Raw genomic sequence first — 17,511 nt, 5'->3', positions numbered from 1 at the left:
CGAACATAACACCTCCCCCCTTTTGAAAGTCGGTTAAAATTGTAGCCTACCTGTTATTCTGATGTATAAGTTATGTTATTGTAAAGCTTCATTAAAATCCGTTCAGTAGTTTTTGCGTGAAAGAGTAACAAACATCCATAAGTCCATACATCTTAAACATCCATACATCCAAACAAACTTTCCCCTTTATAATATTAGTAGGATGAGTTATGACATTCTTTGAAGATGAAGTTGTTTTCGAAATAAACATACACTTCCTTTCTTGTTTTTTTTATGTAATTTGTTACCTTAAGGTTCTTTTAATAATTATCATGGGTAATAAAATAAAAACAACTTAAATCCACAGTTAAACATAATTTATTTTATACTATTTTAATTATCACAGATCCATTTATTTTAATAGTCATCACGTTAACAAAAATATATATAATAATATAGTCTAAGGTGGTGACATAATATAATGATTATTCGATTCTGTCCTACGTGTCATATACGCGATACATGTATATACATACTTTATATACAAAAGTGATGAATAGAATTTCAAGTTATAATCGGTTAAAATAGTTGCAATCAAAATTCTCAACATTTCATTTTTGTATAATATCAAGCGTAATAAATATTTTTTGTACATTTTTTTAGTTTTTTGGGGTTACACAACTTTGTCTTGCAGTAGGAACAATAAATTAAACAGTCGTTTTATAATTAGAAGCTGATGACATAATATTCTTATGAAAGTATGATTTTTGGTGATAAAAAGTGTAGACTGTAGTAGCAAAGTTATAAAAAATATCGTAAAAGTGTGCGTAATTTTGCGAATGAAATGGTGAGAAGTCCAATCGATACAAGAGGCAGTGTAGTTCAGCTCATAAATGCAATTGAGTCTTTTAGTTACTATTAGGGAAACGTCTAACTTTATCCATTAATATAAGCTCGGAGTGCTAACATAGCTCATGCTCGGCCCGCCAACAATGCTGCAGCATCTTTAATTTGGCACGTAGTTTTAAAAACACATTTTAGAAATTTTAAAATAAATATACTTACATCAATAATATACATAACAAATAAATCTATCGTAAGTATTTCTTTCTTAAAAACTGGTAGCGGCCGCTTCGCCTCCCAACGTAATACATTGAATATACTTAAGCACAAGAACAAAAACCCACTAATACATTTCTTCACACTCAAACACTTATAAAAAATAACAAAAATAACAAACCGTAGGCCAACCAAAATCGTTGGCAGTGTTCTTTTAAAGATTAGGCACTATTATTGCTACTATTATATAATTTATTCGTACGCTTATCTACAGCATAGGTAGGCTCTATACAAAATAACTACATACTTTAAAAATTTAGGCCGCGGCCCTCGAAACTAGACGATCTATCGCAACATTAACTACGCGGGAGGAATTCATAACCAGGAGGGGCGGCCCTGCAGCAGGTCGGCGGCGTCGTGGCGGTCCATCTGGCGCAGCGCCGCCGCCAGCGCCGACGTGGCGCCCGGCCCGCGCTCCCGGCACTCCCACAGCTCCAGGATGGCCTCCGTCGGCGAGCTCCGAGTCGCGAACCACGTCGTGTACCGGTCCACGCCCAACTTGGCGGCGAGCGCGCGCCAGTCGTTCCCGCGAGCGTTCGGCGGGTCCAATATGGCGCACAGCTGCCGTTTCACCCTCCCGCTCAGCTTGAACGGGCTCTCGGCGCACTCGCTCGCGCCCGTCTCGTTCACCGTCATGTTCCGTTTGACGCTGCCCTCGCTCCCGTCGTCGCTGCGGCACATTCGCGCGTCCATTATGTTCTCGGTGATGTTGAAGCTCCGCTGGGACTCGCGGGGCGAGCGCCCACGTGGAGACCGGCCGCGCGAGTCCTCGACCGATATTCGAAACGTCTGCTTGTACGACATGCTCGTCCGCTGGCACGCTGAGACTACGAAATCGATGCTGTCGCAGTCGGACATCCGCTCGACGACGAAGCTGCAGTGGAGCGCGTTGTAATTCGAGCCCCACACGTGATCGAACGGAATCTCCTGGTAGGCAATACCGGGCTTGATCCGCCAGCCGGGGCTGACGTGCTCCAAATTCAGACACAAATTGGACCCGCCATCTTGGAACAACAATGTTCGCGGGCGGTCGAGCAGCGCGCCGCCTAATTTTTTCTCCTGCTCCTGACAATAGTACGGCGCGCAGGGCGTGTCCTCGAAAATGTACAGGCGAACGTTGAATTCGGAGCACGTTTGGGTCAGCGGTGATGAATACACGGCTAATTGGAGCGTTTTCACGGCTTTTCCGTTGAAACTCTCGCCGACGAGCACGAACGTGGATAGCGTGTCTGTGACGAGGAATATCTTGTCGCTGTCGAGCTGGGTGAACACGGGCGTGTTGATGGTCTCCTGGCCGAGGCTGACCACCTTCCGCCACTGGGGGTCGGGTTTGGGGCTGCCGTGGTCGATGGCGTACAGGGAGAGGTTCCAGAAGCCGTGCTTGAGGCTGGCGCAGTGCGGCATCTGCAGGACGACGGGCTTGTTGAGCTGGAGGCGCGGGGGGCCACACTTCACTACCGGGCTCAGCTGCGTGATACCTGCGAGCAAAAAATTGTTTTACAAAACGTCGGCGTTGCGACCGCTCGCCCGGGGCCGATATTACTTCGCATAAATTACGGTCCTCGATATAACCATGATTATACGGCTGTGTTAAATTATTTTTAATACTCGATACTTTTTATTCGTTTTTATTTGCGTCCAGATCTTATCGTAATTAATAGTTCTTTAAACTATAAATTACTATGGTGCAGTAATGACTATAATTAAGATATCGAGGACGATCACGAGTATATTTTTTGTTTGGTTTCGTATAAACAAATATTACAAAGCTTAGCCAAACCAGAATCGAAATAGCGAGCAAAAAATTTGCCGCTTACAGTGATGGCTTGAGGCCATGAAACTAATTATTATCGTTGCTAATCTGATAGTTAAAATACTAAATCAAAAACTATCCATACCTAAATCGCAATGATGCCTTTAAGCAAATGAAATTTAAACACGGCAAAATACACGTGGGAGAGCCATGCTTCGGCACGAATGGGCCGGCTCGACCGGAGAAACAGCGCTAGCGCTGTGTTTCGCCGAGTGAGTGAGTTTACCGGAGGCCCAATCCCCTACCCTATTCCCTTCCTTACCCTCCCCTATTCCCTTCCCATCCCTACCCTCCCCTATTACCCTATTCCCTCTTAAAAGGCCGGCAACGCACCTGCAGCTCTTCTGATGGTGCGAGTGTCCATGGGCGACGGAAGTTGCTTTCCATCAGGTGACCCGTTTGCTCGTTTGCCCCCTTATTTCATAAAAAATAATAATAATAATGTCAAACATGTCTTACCTTTCCCAAGTCTGTATCTGTATCTGTCATCTTTAACCACCGCAACATAAATCTGGTCTCGCCGGCCCCTACTGATGGCCCCCTCGGGGATAGACAGGGCCACACCAGCTGCGGGCAGGGCCAGCCTGGCCCCCGAACTCGAAACCGAAAGAGACTGGGATATAGGTGAGTTCGAGACGAGTTCCGCTAGTTGCAGCGTGACGGATTCGTTGGCTGCGTCGTACATGGACCCGGCTGCAACAATGGGTTACTGAATGAGGGCTCCAGGCGTTGGAGTAATTAAAAGTTTTAATGTTTCCCTACGAATTTATGGTTTAGTTTCTCACGGCCTACGCAAATAATATAAGGACGACTAATTCTTTGTACTATTTTATTTTCCTTAAAGCTCTAGGGCTGACATTGTGAACTAAATCTACCTTTTTATCGATTTCTTCTTTAGTTGTTATTTATATAATATAACCTTGTGTGTATTTATTATATTATGATATTTATTCAGTAAATAACCATACAAAATTCACATGATAGACAGATACAGTGAACTATAAATACTTAATATATACGTGGGAGAGCCATGCTTCGGCACGAATGGGCCGGCTTGACCGGATAAATACCACGTTCTCACAGAAAATCGGCGTGAAACAGCGCTTGCGCTGTGTTTTGCCGAGTGAGTGAGTTTACCGGAGGCCAAATCCCCTAACCCCTACCCTATTCCCTTCCCTACCCTCAACTTTTCCCTTCCCTTCCCTTTCCTACCCTCCCCTATTACCCTATTCCCTCTTAAAAGGCCGGCAACGCACTTGCAGCTCTTCTGATGCTGCGAGTGTCCATGGGCGACGGAAGTTGCTTGCCATCAGGTGACCCGTTTGCTCGTTTGCCCCCTTATTTCATAAAAAAAAAAAAAATTATATCTTCATTAGTAAGGGATTAGAGCATGGAAATTTTACTCGAAGTAGGTATGTATTCCTTTATTAAAGTCGAGTTACTCACAGCTAGTAAAACAACTCGAAGCGGAATGTTCAGATTCTGTGTAGGGCTTGCTGTCATATTCGTCGCTGTGGCCCTTGCTCGATGCACATGGAGTCACCTGGTGATCCACTGGTGATGCGTAACTAATGGAAAATTGACACAATTTACTTGGTGACTTAAGATTGCAATGTTTATGATTTAGCCGAAGACGAAATAATAAATTTTACCTATTAGTCAGATGCGGCACATCATAATGATGTTCAGTCCTGGGATCCGGGGGTGGATGCTCGTACCGAGGCGGACGGTGCTGCATCAAATCAGGCGCCAGAGACAGGGACTGTTTCTCCACAGTCGGATACATTTCCGGTTGAAAGTCTGGCAAAAAAAAGTAGAAATAAGTAAACAAAATTCATATTCAACCAACTGATCAACTGGTGACGCAATGATAAGCATAATAAAAATTGGGGGACTAAGAAAGCCTTGCAGAAATATAGGGCCATAGGCTACGAACAATAAAAACTAAGGAATTGTAACTTCCATACTATTAACGTTTTAAATTTGGTTCCTTTTGATCTGTCATGTAACGTCAGCCTAGTACCGCTCAAGGTCACCTAAATATTGCAAATGTATTGAAATGTGTACCGGTACACTTTTTTGACAAGTATTGTGGAGTACCTATGTTTTTTGACGGAGTTACTTTTCCTTAGTTTTTATTATTCGTAGGCCATAGGCTTATAAAAATGGAATTGGTTTCATTGGCGAAATTATTTAAAAGTAAGTGCTAGTTAAGTCCTGGGAGATTTATTCAAAACGGATATATTATAACAAAGACATGCAAATTTTAACACTGATTCTCCTTTCTAAGTAGATAAAGAATTTCTGTCAGTTATTCTGTTTTTTCTTATTTGCTTACCGGTTCTAGTCATGGTGTAAAGGGAATGATCCCTCGTCTTCCTCTGCAGCAGCTTGTAAACCACAGCAGCACCAGCTAAGAATACCACTACTGCAACAGCGATGCCGATGTACAGAGGTACATCACTGTGTGCGGCAACTGTGGACAAAAAGAAAATCAATATGCTGTGTCATGTGAGGCAATCTAAAACTGATTAATCATACTCGTCTCTACTCGTCCTAGATTATTCATACTTATAAATATACCAAAAAATAATGTCATAATTCAAATTAAATTATTCTGAAAATCTTTAATTCGAAATAACAGAAACAGAATTACAAAAGCCGATAGGAAAAGTTTTATTTGGCAGACAATTTAATCGCAAAAACTTCCTTATAAAATGAACAGTTCCATTTTGTTTAGTACTTAATACTTTAAGTCGTACTTATGAAATGGCGAAGTTGAGGAAAGTTGTATAAATTACGTAAATGGAGCACACCTTCCAAAGTTGAACAGTACCCTAAAAGTCCACATTGTAAGATTAAAGCTGACATTCGGGAGTCGTGGAACTAACGTAAACATTTTGGGGAGGGTGAAAGAGAAATACCCGATGTATCGAAAACATTATTTTATTACTTTAAATGTAGAAATAGTTTTACATATTCCAAATTTTGTTGAGTCATAGGGTGAAGGTAGTTTTAGTATTGAAGATAATTCCCATTAGATTCTTGATACATTGTCGTTGAACCATTTTAAGCAAGTAAAAAACGTTAAAAACGTCGGACTAGTAAGAAACATGAATAAAAACACCCCATTACTCAAAGTACTAGAAGCAATTTAAAATGTATTGACTCATAGTACTTTATAAGCAAACGAGGTAGGCATATTCTGGCAGCTGGGTTTTAAAATTATTTACGACATCGCATCTAAAAGTTTACGAGTGCTGTCGCTCGCATCTTAACGAGTTATTTTAGTATTATTTAGTGGAGACGTTTTTACACATGTTTGAGGTATTCATTATTTAATCGCTAATTTATTGGTTTGAAATCCAATTTTATTACAGCCCTTGAGAACTCTTTCATTCCTTGTTGCAGGAGAATTAAATTAACGTTAAAACGGCTATCTTCAACATTAAAAAATTCCATTACCTGTTTTAAACTAACAAGCCGATCATTCTAAACATCAAAACTGAGAAACAATTTGCAAACCATAACAATAGAAATCCGAAATGAAACCATAAACAAACCCAATTAAAGCAAACAGCAGTTACAATAAATTTTACAGCAACAAATTAATTAAGAGATTATTTCTCGTTAACAAAGGTTATCTCGATCGATGATTATGAAGTCGTACCGGTACATATCTTAGCGAGATAATCGTGTGATTGGAATTTTGGACCAATTAAGAACAATGTTTGAGAAATACTGGTTTTATTTAAAGTAAAACCAAACTTATCAGATCTTGCCAATACGCTTATCGGGCTTAGCTTGGTTGTATTTAGATGAAATAATATCACTGTTTTGCCTTTCTAATGTAAATTAAACATTTCTAGAATCGAGGGAGTGGTCCGCGATGGAAACTGAGATAGAGTCTATTTACTACGGATATCTAAAAATCAAGCAGAATTAAATATTCTGCTTCTTATGAGTTACATGAATAATTTTATTTCAAATATTCAACAATGATATTATGACGTGGTAAAGATCATCAGGTCCAAGATACTAATAATTATTATTGTAATTTATATTACATCTATATCTATCCAGTCAAATTAAAAAACAAAGTCGCTTTTTTCCCTTATGTCCCTTTGTTCCCTTTAATCTTTAAAACTATGCAACGGATTTTGATGATTCCTTCAGTGTTAGATAGTCCATTTGTCGAGGAAGGCTATAGTTTATATTTTATCACGCTAAGACTAATAGGAGCAAAGAAATAGAGGAAAATGTGGAGAAAACGGGGAAAATTATATGAAAGGGCTAACTTGAGCGCGCCAATCTCAGGAACTACTGGTCCGATTTGAAAAATTCATTCAGTATTAGATAGCCCATTTATTAAGGAAGGCTATAGGATATATTTTATCACGCTAAGACTATTGGAGAATATGGAAAAAACGGAGGAAATTTGAAAGGTCTTATCTCGCGAGCTACTGGAGCAATTTTTCTGTTATTTGGCACAGATAAGAAGTAAACCACGTGAAGGATCATAGGCTACCGATTTTAATCATTTTTTCAGTGGCTATATTATATATTTTTATACCCGTGCGACGCCGCGGCGGGTCGCTAGTATTATATAAGGTACAAATGCTAATGAATTAACGAACTTCCAAATTAAAAATGATAAAATCTTTTCCAGCGAAAATTTAATACACAACCTTAAGGCTTTAATTCAGTTTTTGTACGGCAAAAAGCATTTCTGTATACAAATTGGCGGGAATGAACTACAAAATATGAAAAATGAATTAAGAGGCGACCATTTTTAATTAGCACTGTAATGAAGTCAAAAGCTCTGTACCGAGTTTATTAAATTTCAGCGGGTTGTCGGATAAATTGTTACACGGAACACGTTTGACCTACATAGGCTTATCTAGGATTCAACACACTACACTACACAGGGAAGATTTTAAAGTTTCATGCACAACAGACACACGGCTCGCTGAATTTGCTTTTGGATATTGCTGACTATTTGCGTTGAGAAAATAATGTACACTCTATCTTTTCCGTTCTATTTCTAAGTACATTCAAACGGAACATAGATTTGCTATTGTTGAATTTTGTCAGTGTCCCATACAAAAAACACAATTTTTGAACTGTTTTTGCTCTATAGCGGTACAGAAGTTTACAGAACCCTTCGTGCACGAGTCCGACTCACACTAGGTCGATAATTTTAAGACTCTTTAGTTTTTGTTCTAATATAGTTCGATCTAATGGTCGATAGATGCTAGACAAAGATTGACAATATATTTGCACTTTACATAACTAGGAAACCAACCGATTTATTAATAAATTAATAAGTTTCAACATTTACTTACTGAAATTACAAAATAGGCTGAACTGGTTTTTGTGGTAACGGGCCGTTAACCAATAACAACCCCACGGATCTCATATTTATAGGTAACATCCGTTGATGAGTCAGATGAGTCAGATCTAATAAAAGTTTGACGTTGTCGAAATTAATTCGTTACGTGGTCGCGCTTATCAGATTAACCCTGTAATTGGACTCGCCGCAACATCTTTATATCTGACCCACTTTTAGTTATGCAATATTAAGGTAATTTGCACATTTTTAGTTATGATGTAGAGCTAGTATTTTTAGTTTGTTGTTAAAAAAATTGGTAATGTTAAGAAAAAGAAAAAAAAATCACTAGAAGACAGAATCTAATAAACATACAAAATAAAAAGCTTTTAATTTGTCTACACTAGAGCTACTTAGTAGTTATAAATCAAAGTATAAAACTAGTCAACAGATAAAATTCCAATATAAATAGCCATGAAATCGTTTATGAGAGGAAATAAATAATTAAAATAACTGGAACGTTCAATGAAATGACCTATCACATTAAATAGACTTTCGCTCGATAGCGACTCCTGATAATTACCGGCAACAGGGTCCTTTTAAGTCTGCTCCATTAAAGCCTTCGAGGGCCCGATACCTGTTTTATTACAACCGGGATCGGGATTAGTCTAAGTGAAGCATAAACTTTCAGATCATTTATTAAACAGCCATTAATAATAAATTAATAGTTGCTAATGACTACGAGGAAAACTTCGGACTCAAACGAAAGCAAGCAATAGTAACAACTCATAGAGGGGTTATCAACGGTATGATAGCCGCAAACTTCAAGCAACACTGTTGCAAAATAAAAGGACCTCATTTACAAGTCGATGAACATAAACAGCTGTACGGAGAGCTAGCCTGAAAGGAACCCAATCATGTTAAAATTGAATGCAAGTAAACAAAAACAACGGACATTATTAAACAGTAAATACTGCTAAAGAAATTCTTCGATAACAAAAAGTTACGTCGGATAAACGTATAGGGGCCGCGTGCACCCCGCTGCTCCATCGAAGGGTTATGTTGAAATTTGTACGCTGTGTAAACATTTGTCAGTGCCAGCCGTATATCCGAGTCCGCTGCAGCGAGATTGGAGATACTGAATCCAATCGAAAACTCCAAACCCTCGTCGCTTCAGCCATAACATGGTAGGAGGCCATTCTGAATTAAATTCTCCAATTTCACCGTACATGGAAATATGACCCTATTGCTTTGACGCGTAATGGCCATTCCTCCGTACCACGATACAAGACTGTTTGTACAGTTCGCGATCACCCGCTGAGCTCTCGCAACGGAATCACAACAAATCATTTACGGCGCCCACCTCCAGTAATGAGAATTGCATCCCATATATCCCTCGCAAGCTCGCGGTATTAATAAGATTAGCTAGATCACTTTTTACTCTCAGACGAGACTGGGAATTTCAATTAAGATAGCGATATTAGAAATTGCGCCAAATAATAAACAAGACGAAAAGTTTCCAGAGAAAAATAATTTGCAAAAGAAAATCCGTAGTCGAGATCCTCTCCAGTCGAGTATTTACTTTTGAAGGTCTGTTGACTCCGTGAAAATTGTTTTTTAGATGTTAAAATATTGTAATTAAGGATTTTTGAAAATGAAAATCTTCAGAATCGTTAATTGGAATCTCAGCAGTTCTAATTAAATATTTTGAGCTCATTGAATCGTTTTAACTTTCTGGAAGTAATATTTGAGATTAGCAAGATTTTGGTAACTCCACGAATATTGTTATGGAGATGAGCTAAATCTAATAAATCGTTACAATAATAATTTATTGTTGACCTACATTCTTCGCTATAAATGAACAAATGATCTATTTCCTTTCAGATATTATATTATAACTAGAGATCGCCCAATGGTCGAAATTCGACCTTAGTTTCAACGTTGAAACTAAGGTCGAAAATATTTTTAGTCTTAATGTCGTTCGACATTAAGACTAAAAATATTGACTTCATCATATTTTTTTCAACTCTTGTCTCTGGGACTCAGCTGATCTCAGACTGGCCGTGTAAGCATTGTCTAATAGTATCTAAGATTCAATAAAAAAAACTATAATCCATTTTCAATTTGTCACCTTGTTGTCAACAGACTTCAACCATAAATAAAAGAGTATAATTCGTATGTATAGGCTTGTCACTCAAAAATCTGTCATTTTTCCTAGTGTGTGTGTCGTTGTGTGTGTAATGTTTTATTTGTTAAAAAATGTATGATAAAAGCATAATTTCAAAATAATATTAGCTCGATGCACTCCTTCACCATATAAACTATAACTGTGCAAAATTTCATTTACCTACGTTTCCCCATTTTTCGTCAAAAGGGATACAAAGTTTTTGGCTCACGTATTAATATATAGATTTGATATTCTATGCTTCAGTCAATCCGATTGTTCACTGTTCAATATAATGTACATTACAAAACATGTGACGTGCTGAAATTTCATCCACCTCGAATTGTGCTACTCGTAAAATGATATTGGTCAATGCTCCAGCGGACAGGATTACGACTATCTAAATTCGAGCTAAAATAATATCAGTTTACACTATTAGAATATATACATTATTTAACTAGCCACATAATTTAATATTTAATACATAAACAAAAAATATCAAACTAATATTATTTCACTAAAATATTTGTGTAAGAAATAAATTAAACAATTTAACCCTCCGTGCCAAGGAGGCCGACCCAAGAAAAGGTGGCGCGACGAACTGGATGCGTTTGATAAAGAGTGGCCAACAACATCACAGGATCGTGAACTTTGGAACGAGAGAGAGGAGGCCTTTGCCCAGAAGTGGGACACTGTCGCAGAGTAGACAGAATTATAGAGTATACCGACTTAGAACTGATGTTGAAATTTTTAAATTTGACGTATTATGACGAAAATCATCGCTAGGGTTGTTAACTTGTTACCTACGAATTTAAAACTATGACATATCCCTGGACGTGTTCCTCTTTGGTCGTATTATTGTTTGTGTTTTGGCACATGCGATTAAAATTGTCAGAATTTAATTTTGAAAGCTTTATTTTAAATATTTAAAATAAATTATACAGCCAGCGCGAGGCACATTCCGTTCATAATCCTACTGAAACCCGACGAATTTGACAGATATTGAAACCTGTCCGTTTCTTTGCAGTCGAACTACTGGTCGTTAGGTCTATTGTGACTGTAGGCTGATAATAATAATAATATTAAATATGGTAAAATCGTCAGATTATGTCAAACTATAACCATCAAAATATGCGTATGGAAGTTATAATATACCGACAAAACCCCTTTTACCAAACATGAATAACCAATTTACAATTAATCGATAACGAAGTTTCGCTTCAGAAATCGATTTAACAAACGGCAACACTATTTAGGGAACAAAAGATGAAAAGCACCCATAAAACTCCACCATTTCCCCTTTGTATGTTAGCAATTAGGCTAATGAAGTGGGCCGAACGCGTGCAAATGAATGAGTCTTTCAAACGTTCTTCGTATTCATCGTTTAACCTTTCATGTGGTTGATGCCACACAGGCTTCGCTTCAATACGTACTCGTACCGTGAGAAATAGGAATTCAATACGCTGACCAATATCGATTTTACTTATTTCTTTTACCTTAATTAGATGTCTATGAGTCTGGTACCTCAAATCTTTTTGATCTGACAAATCATTTTACATCTTAATTGCCGTTAGTGGTCTCTTCGGCCAATATAATAGTGTTAATAAAGTTTCAGCTATATAATATTATTGTGGATTTACTATTATCTCGAGAGAAATGGACGTTGAGAGGTTTATTAAGGGAACTTGTACAGATAAATTTAATTTGCACAGGTAATTAAACAGGTGTAATAGCTACTATTAATTTGAGGTCGAATATAAATTTCACATCAATGCTATGCATATCATTAGAAATACGACTTGATAATAAACAAGTTTATGTAATTGATTAGGTTATTAGCTTAACAAGGTAAGTATGCAATAGACTATATTTCTTAAGAAGCTATTAAAAGATATGACTTGCGGGGAAAAGTTGCAGAAGTAAAGAAATCACCGTTCTACGAACTTATACCAGCTATATAGGTTTACACGTATTAAGTTGATAAGTAGTTAACTAAATTTTTACTTAATTTTAAGTTGTTAATTGCATGTAAACACAAAATTTAGTAGCAAGTAGCAAGTTAAAATTTAGTAAGTACTTATTCCTATACGTTATCCGTTAAGTACGTAAAATTTATTGAGTAGATAAGTACTAAGTAGTAACTAAATTCTAATTGTCATCTAGTTTAGTACTTACTAAATTTTAACTTGCTACTAAATTTTGTGTTTACATGCAATTAACAACTTAAAATTAAGTAAAATTTAGTTAACTACTTATCAACTTAATACGTGTAAACCAGCCCTTAGAAATCCAATATTTTACTTATCAACCGAGAGATGACATCATGATGACATTCTAACGTAAAGAGTTTTCGTATAAACGAAACGAGAAAAAGGCTTTGACGGGGACGTTATTATGAATGACGATAGCATTTCAAGTAAATGTGATCAGCATGTAAGTGAAGATAAACAAAGCAATTTATCGGTAAATATGTCAGAGATTGCAGATTTATTTAGCGTGAAAAGAAAGCGGTCGGGGAAAACAAAAAAGTTTTGTAAACATGCTAGATGCCTTCGGCTATTTATCAAAACGTTCGATAAACAAGAGGAAATTGAAAGCAAGTCAGCGGGAGCCAGGAAAATGATTTATTACGATAAACACACTGATCATTTTCCATTTGGTATATTGGATTGCAACAGGGGAATTACGACGCTGTAAAATTCGGAACGCACGATTGCTAAATGGATTCTTAGCGGCGTTTTACTGCCATCGATTAATAGATTGTATTACTTTTATTGCCGAGCTTACATAAGATATTTGGAGCAAGAACACCGATCATACATATTACATTGGCGGATTAAATGCGCAACAAGTAGAGGCATTTAAGTGTTCCAGTTATTATAATTTAACATCTGTTCGTACTGTAGTAAAATCAACCGCTCGTTCGCAAAAGTAAAACCACGGAAACCGTTATGGTATGAAAATTCTAGTCGACTTTAGGAAAGTGTCTCATAAAATTTTAGGCCCTCCTCCATATTTAGAAGATATGATACGACCCAGATGGTCACGGCGGCCGATTTTAGTATCTACGTCGGTATAAAACCACCATAAGTAGACCCATAATGTTTATTATCTCTGTATCGGATTCGTAAAACTTCTCGTGCGCGCGAAAGGTATGGCGGATCAGCTAATAATGGTAGGTTGGGGTTACTCTCGATAGCCCGTATAAAGGGCAGTCCGAGTAACATTTCATAGTTATGAGCGCACGGAAAGGGAAGTATATTTTTAGGTGTACGGCATCTGGTTGAACGAAACCGTATGCATTTCATAGAATCAGCTTAATTAACATGTCCCTTGCACGGTTTCATAACTTTGAGAACTTCTGACAGGACATCATAACACTAAGTCTGATATTTTTGAAGATGTGGCGGATTTGGGACATGGCAATATCATAAATAGGTGTTGCAGGAAGTGGTCATAAAGATAATAAGTTTATTATAAATATAATCTCCGAAATCTTAATAGGAGTCCAAGCACATTAATTTAAAAGATATTGTTATGTTATGACAGAAGCGGTATAAAATATTAATTCGAATTAATAACTCGAAAATATGCTGACAGGTCTGAAAAATATGGCACATCGCATCGGCCAACAAAAAAATGGATTTGAAAAGATGGCTTTTTTAAGTCATCGGATTTTCATCCAATCAACCCACGAGGTAAAAATATACCGATTTTGACATAAAATAAGGAGTTTCGTGAGTTGTAGTTTAATTTTAGCCATGTGACATAAGGGGCAACGGAAGTAGAAAACTGTAACATACTGCTGTGACGAAAACTTTTATACCCTAATAAAAGTATTTTATTTATTGCGACTTGTTTCGAAGTAAAACAGGATCTTGTAACCTTGCCAGGGGACTGGGTTAACGATGTGCTCTTTCCTGGACTAGATTATATAAATTTATATCACGGACAGATATATTATGGTCAGCGTTAAAATTTTTGTTTCGTTCATTGTTGCTGACTGGAGTCACATTTTTATTACTATCTCCAAAAATGAAAATATTATAATACATCAAACTAGCGTCTAGAAAAGAAGGTGTTTCAAGTAGAATGCGGAGGGTTTACCTAGCTCAAACGCAGCCAAATAAGCAATGGCGGCGCAACACTGGTACCCTGTAGGATCCCAAAACTTACCTCCATGAACCCCGCAGTAGTCTCCCACGCAGTCAGCGTGTTGGACCTGGGCGCCGGAGCAGGCGTCACCCACGCAAGACCGCCGCCGCGTCTGTCGACAGTCAGACCCGCAGACCGACCACTCCGTCCATGCTCCCCATCTTCCGGGAGACGCTGAAACAAATGTTGATGATAATTTTGTTTCTATGTTAGGCTGAAGATAATCTTTTTTATTATGTATATCTATGGACCGTCCCGTGGTAAGTACCTGAAGGCTGAAAGACTTGTGTTACCGGTACCAGACAACGGAAATATATTTAATACTTTTATACTATACATATATTTAAAATTTTTATTATATAATACACGTATTTAATACACATTCATAATCCAAGAACTTTGTAAACTTTTTTGTTCCATCGGCGGCCGCGACTCCAGGGGTCGCGGGTTTGAATCCCTATCGAAGCTACCAACACGCTCATCCACTGAGCCACAGATGTCGTCAAATCTGGTATTGTAGTTTGTCAGGGTAAAAATATTTAATATGTTATAAATGAGAAAATGTAGATGTATTTTAAGATGGAAAGTATTTTTTTTGCAATTACTGAAATTCCTATTTTCTACCCTATAAAATGTGGTAAAAATAACATTTGTTTTTGTACTATACTTAACTTTAAAGGAAACAAAATAGTCATCATGGAATAACTGCACTACTCCAAAAGAACTATTTACTATAACTAGAGATCGCCCAATGGTCGAAATTCGACTACTATCTGTATTTTGTAAAAAATATTGACTATCACATTTTCAACTCTAGTCTCTGGGACTCAGCTGTTCGACTGGCCGTGTAAGCATTGTCTTAGTATCTAAGATTCAAAAAAAATATATATACAATGCATTTTCAATTTGTCACCTTGTTGTCAACAGACTTCAACCATAAATAAAAGAGTATAATTCGTATGTATAGGCTTGTCAATCACTGAAAAATCTGTCATTTTTCCAAGTGTGTGTGTTGTAGTGTCTGTAATGTTTTATTTGTTAAAAAAATGTATGAAAAAAGCATAATTTCAAAATAATATTAGCTCGATGCACTCCTTCACCATATAAACTATAACTGTGCAAAATTTCATTCACCTACGTTTCCCCATTTTTCGTCAAAAGGGATACAAAGTTTTTGGCTCATGTATTAATATATAGATATTCGAAACACAATTAGAGTTGTTCAGAATTAAAACATATTAGAAACATTAGCGTGCTATCAAATACGTATCGTTTTCAACGCTTTTAACATCACATTTCCAATTACGTTATTAATATTTTCGATACAGGTCCATTACAATTTTATTACAAAGGCTGATCACGCAATGGGACCATTTGCAAATTCGATACGCGGTGTAAAGCTAAATTTATTAGCGAAGTTAGGGAATTCGAGTTTTTCACTTTAATTCACATCGAAACCATTAACCACATGCGCCATATTGTTATTAAATTGGTCATTAATTTAGATTTGAAATAAGATTATCAGATTAATCAATTGGAAATCTGTAAATGAAAATGTGGATTTATGATTTTCAAAATTATGGTATTCAAAGTACATGTTTTATTGTAAGTCTTAAATAATATACATATACAAGTTAATAGAACGATAAAAGTCATAAAAGACATAAAGACAATGAACGATGAGAGAAAATGAGCGAGAAACGACATTTATTCTGAGCGAAGTAGACCCATGCAAACATTAAAAGTAAATTCGTATAATTTATTTCATACACGTTTTAAACTTTATAAATTGAAATGAAGCAAGACGCTCGGAGCTAAAAGGGAGTACAAAATAAATCGGGACGTTTTTTCGTTTTAGAATTAATAGACTGGATGAGAGCGCGCTGTGTGGCTCATTCGTAGGTTTATGTTTTGTGGATTAATTTTTTTCAACGTTCACATCAATTGCATACAGGTAGTACGTTATTATTAAATAAATAATAAATCGTAAATCGTAATGCTCTCGTTTTTATCGATAAAATACGAATCGCTCTATTAAATTGTAAATTGGATACTGTTTCTAGTGTTGGTATTTAATATTAGCTGAAATAGATTTTTTGTTTTTGTAATTTAACACTTTACGGTAATATGTAGTGAACAATGATATAATAATAAAAAACTCAAATAGAATATCATTGGTAGTGAATATAATTTTTAACAAAACAAACGCCAGGACCTGAATCGTCCTAAATTATAAAAGTGATTTCATTGTAACTTGTACCACACGTGTATGTGTGTGGGTCGCCATCTTTTATTAATTAATGCGCAGGCGCATAAATCAATCCCGCTTCATTAGACGCGACAACACAGACGAACAGACAAAAGGACAAAAAGACGCGCATGCCCAAAAAGTTCACCTAAATACCGCATGAGCGTAGTGTCACTTTAATGAAGTTAAAGCACTTCTCAACGGGCGTTGTTCGAATTTTAAACAGTCTCTCGCACTCTGCAGAAATGTGATAGGATATTCCAATCTTTGAGTTTTCTCTCTACTTTTTCATTCATAATTGTCTCATTTACTTTGTCTTATTATTTAATCCATTATTAAATGGCAATTACATTCATTGCTTATTTCGATTTACCAATTAGTCATTCCTAAAATACCTACACTTATAAAGTCAAAAGTGATAATAGAAACGATATCTCAAACGCTCACATAAACAATTTATAACTAAAATGGACAATATAAATGGCTACTATAACACGGTGTAAGTCATTAGCTTTCTATTTTTCGTATGGTTCATTACAATTTTTCACTGTCAGTAGTCGTTTAAATACTAAAATTGGTGTACAGTATACGTTTCTCTTTATATTATAAATTGTAATATACACTAACGGGTTGTCGTTATTTATTTCACCTTATATAGCTTCGGATTCAATTTTAGCTTGTTTTTGAGTAGGTATGCTATTTTT

At 36.8% G+C, this 17,511-nt stretch overlaps 1 protein-coding gene across 2 annotated transcripts in view; it reads right to left on the bottom strand.

Moving 5' to 3' along the window:
• Nucleotides 1-415: 415 nt before the first annotated feature.
• Nucleotides 416-17,511, bottom strand: part of LOC121731143 (netrin receptor UNC5C-like) — a 62,791-nt gene continuing 45,695 nt past the window's right edge. For both annotated transcript variants that reach the window (XM_042120499.1, XM_042120500.1), the window contains 6 exons: nucleotides 14,581-14,733; nucleotides 5,250-5,387; nucleotides 4,564-4,711; nucleotides 4,358-4,479; nucleotides 3,371-3,604; nucleotides 416-2,576 (listed from right to left, as the gene is read on the bottom strand). In XM_042120499.1, the coding sequence (XP_041976433.1) occupies nucleotides 1,414-2,576; nucleotides 3,371-3,604; nucleotides 4,358-4,479; nucleotides 4,564-4,711; nucleotides 5,250-5,387; nucleotides 14,581-14,733 (1,958 nt within the window). In that variant the 3' untranslated portion in view covers nucleotides 416-1,413. The remainder of the gene's footprint in view (nucleotides 2,577-3,370; nucleotides 3,605-4,357; nucleotides 4,480-4,563; nucleotides 4,712-5,249; nucleotides 5,388-14,580; nucleotides 14,734-17,511) is intronic.

Source organism: Aricia agestis, chromosome 10 (assembly GCF_905147365.1).
Source record: "Aricia agestis chromosome 10, ilAriAges1.1, whole genome shotgun sequence".
NCBI lineage: Eukaryota > Metazoa > Arthropoda > Insecta > Lepidoptera > Lycaenidae > Aricia > Aricia agestis.
The sequence above is the reverse complement of the archived record's forward strand: the minus strand, read 5'-3'. Positions and strand labels throughout refer to the sequence as shown.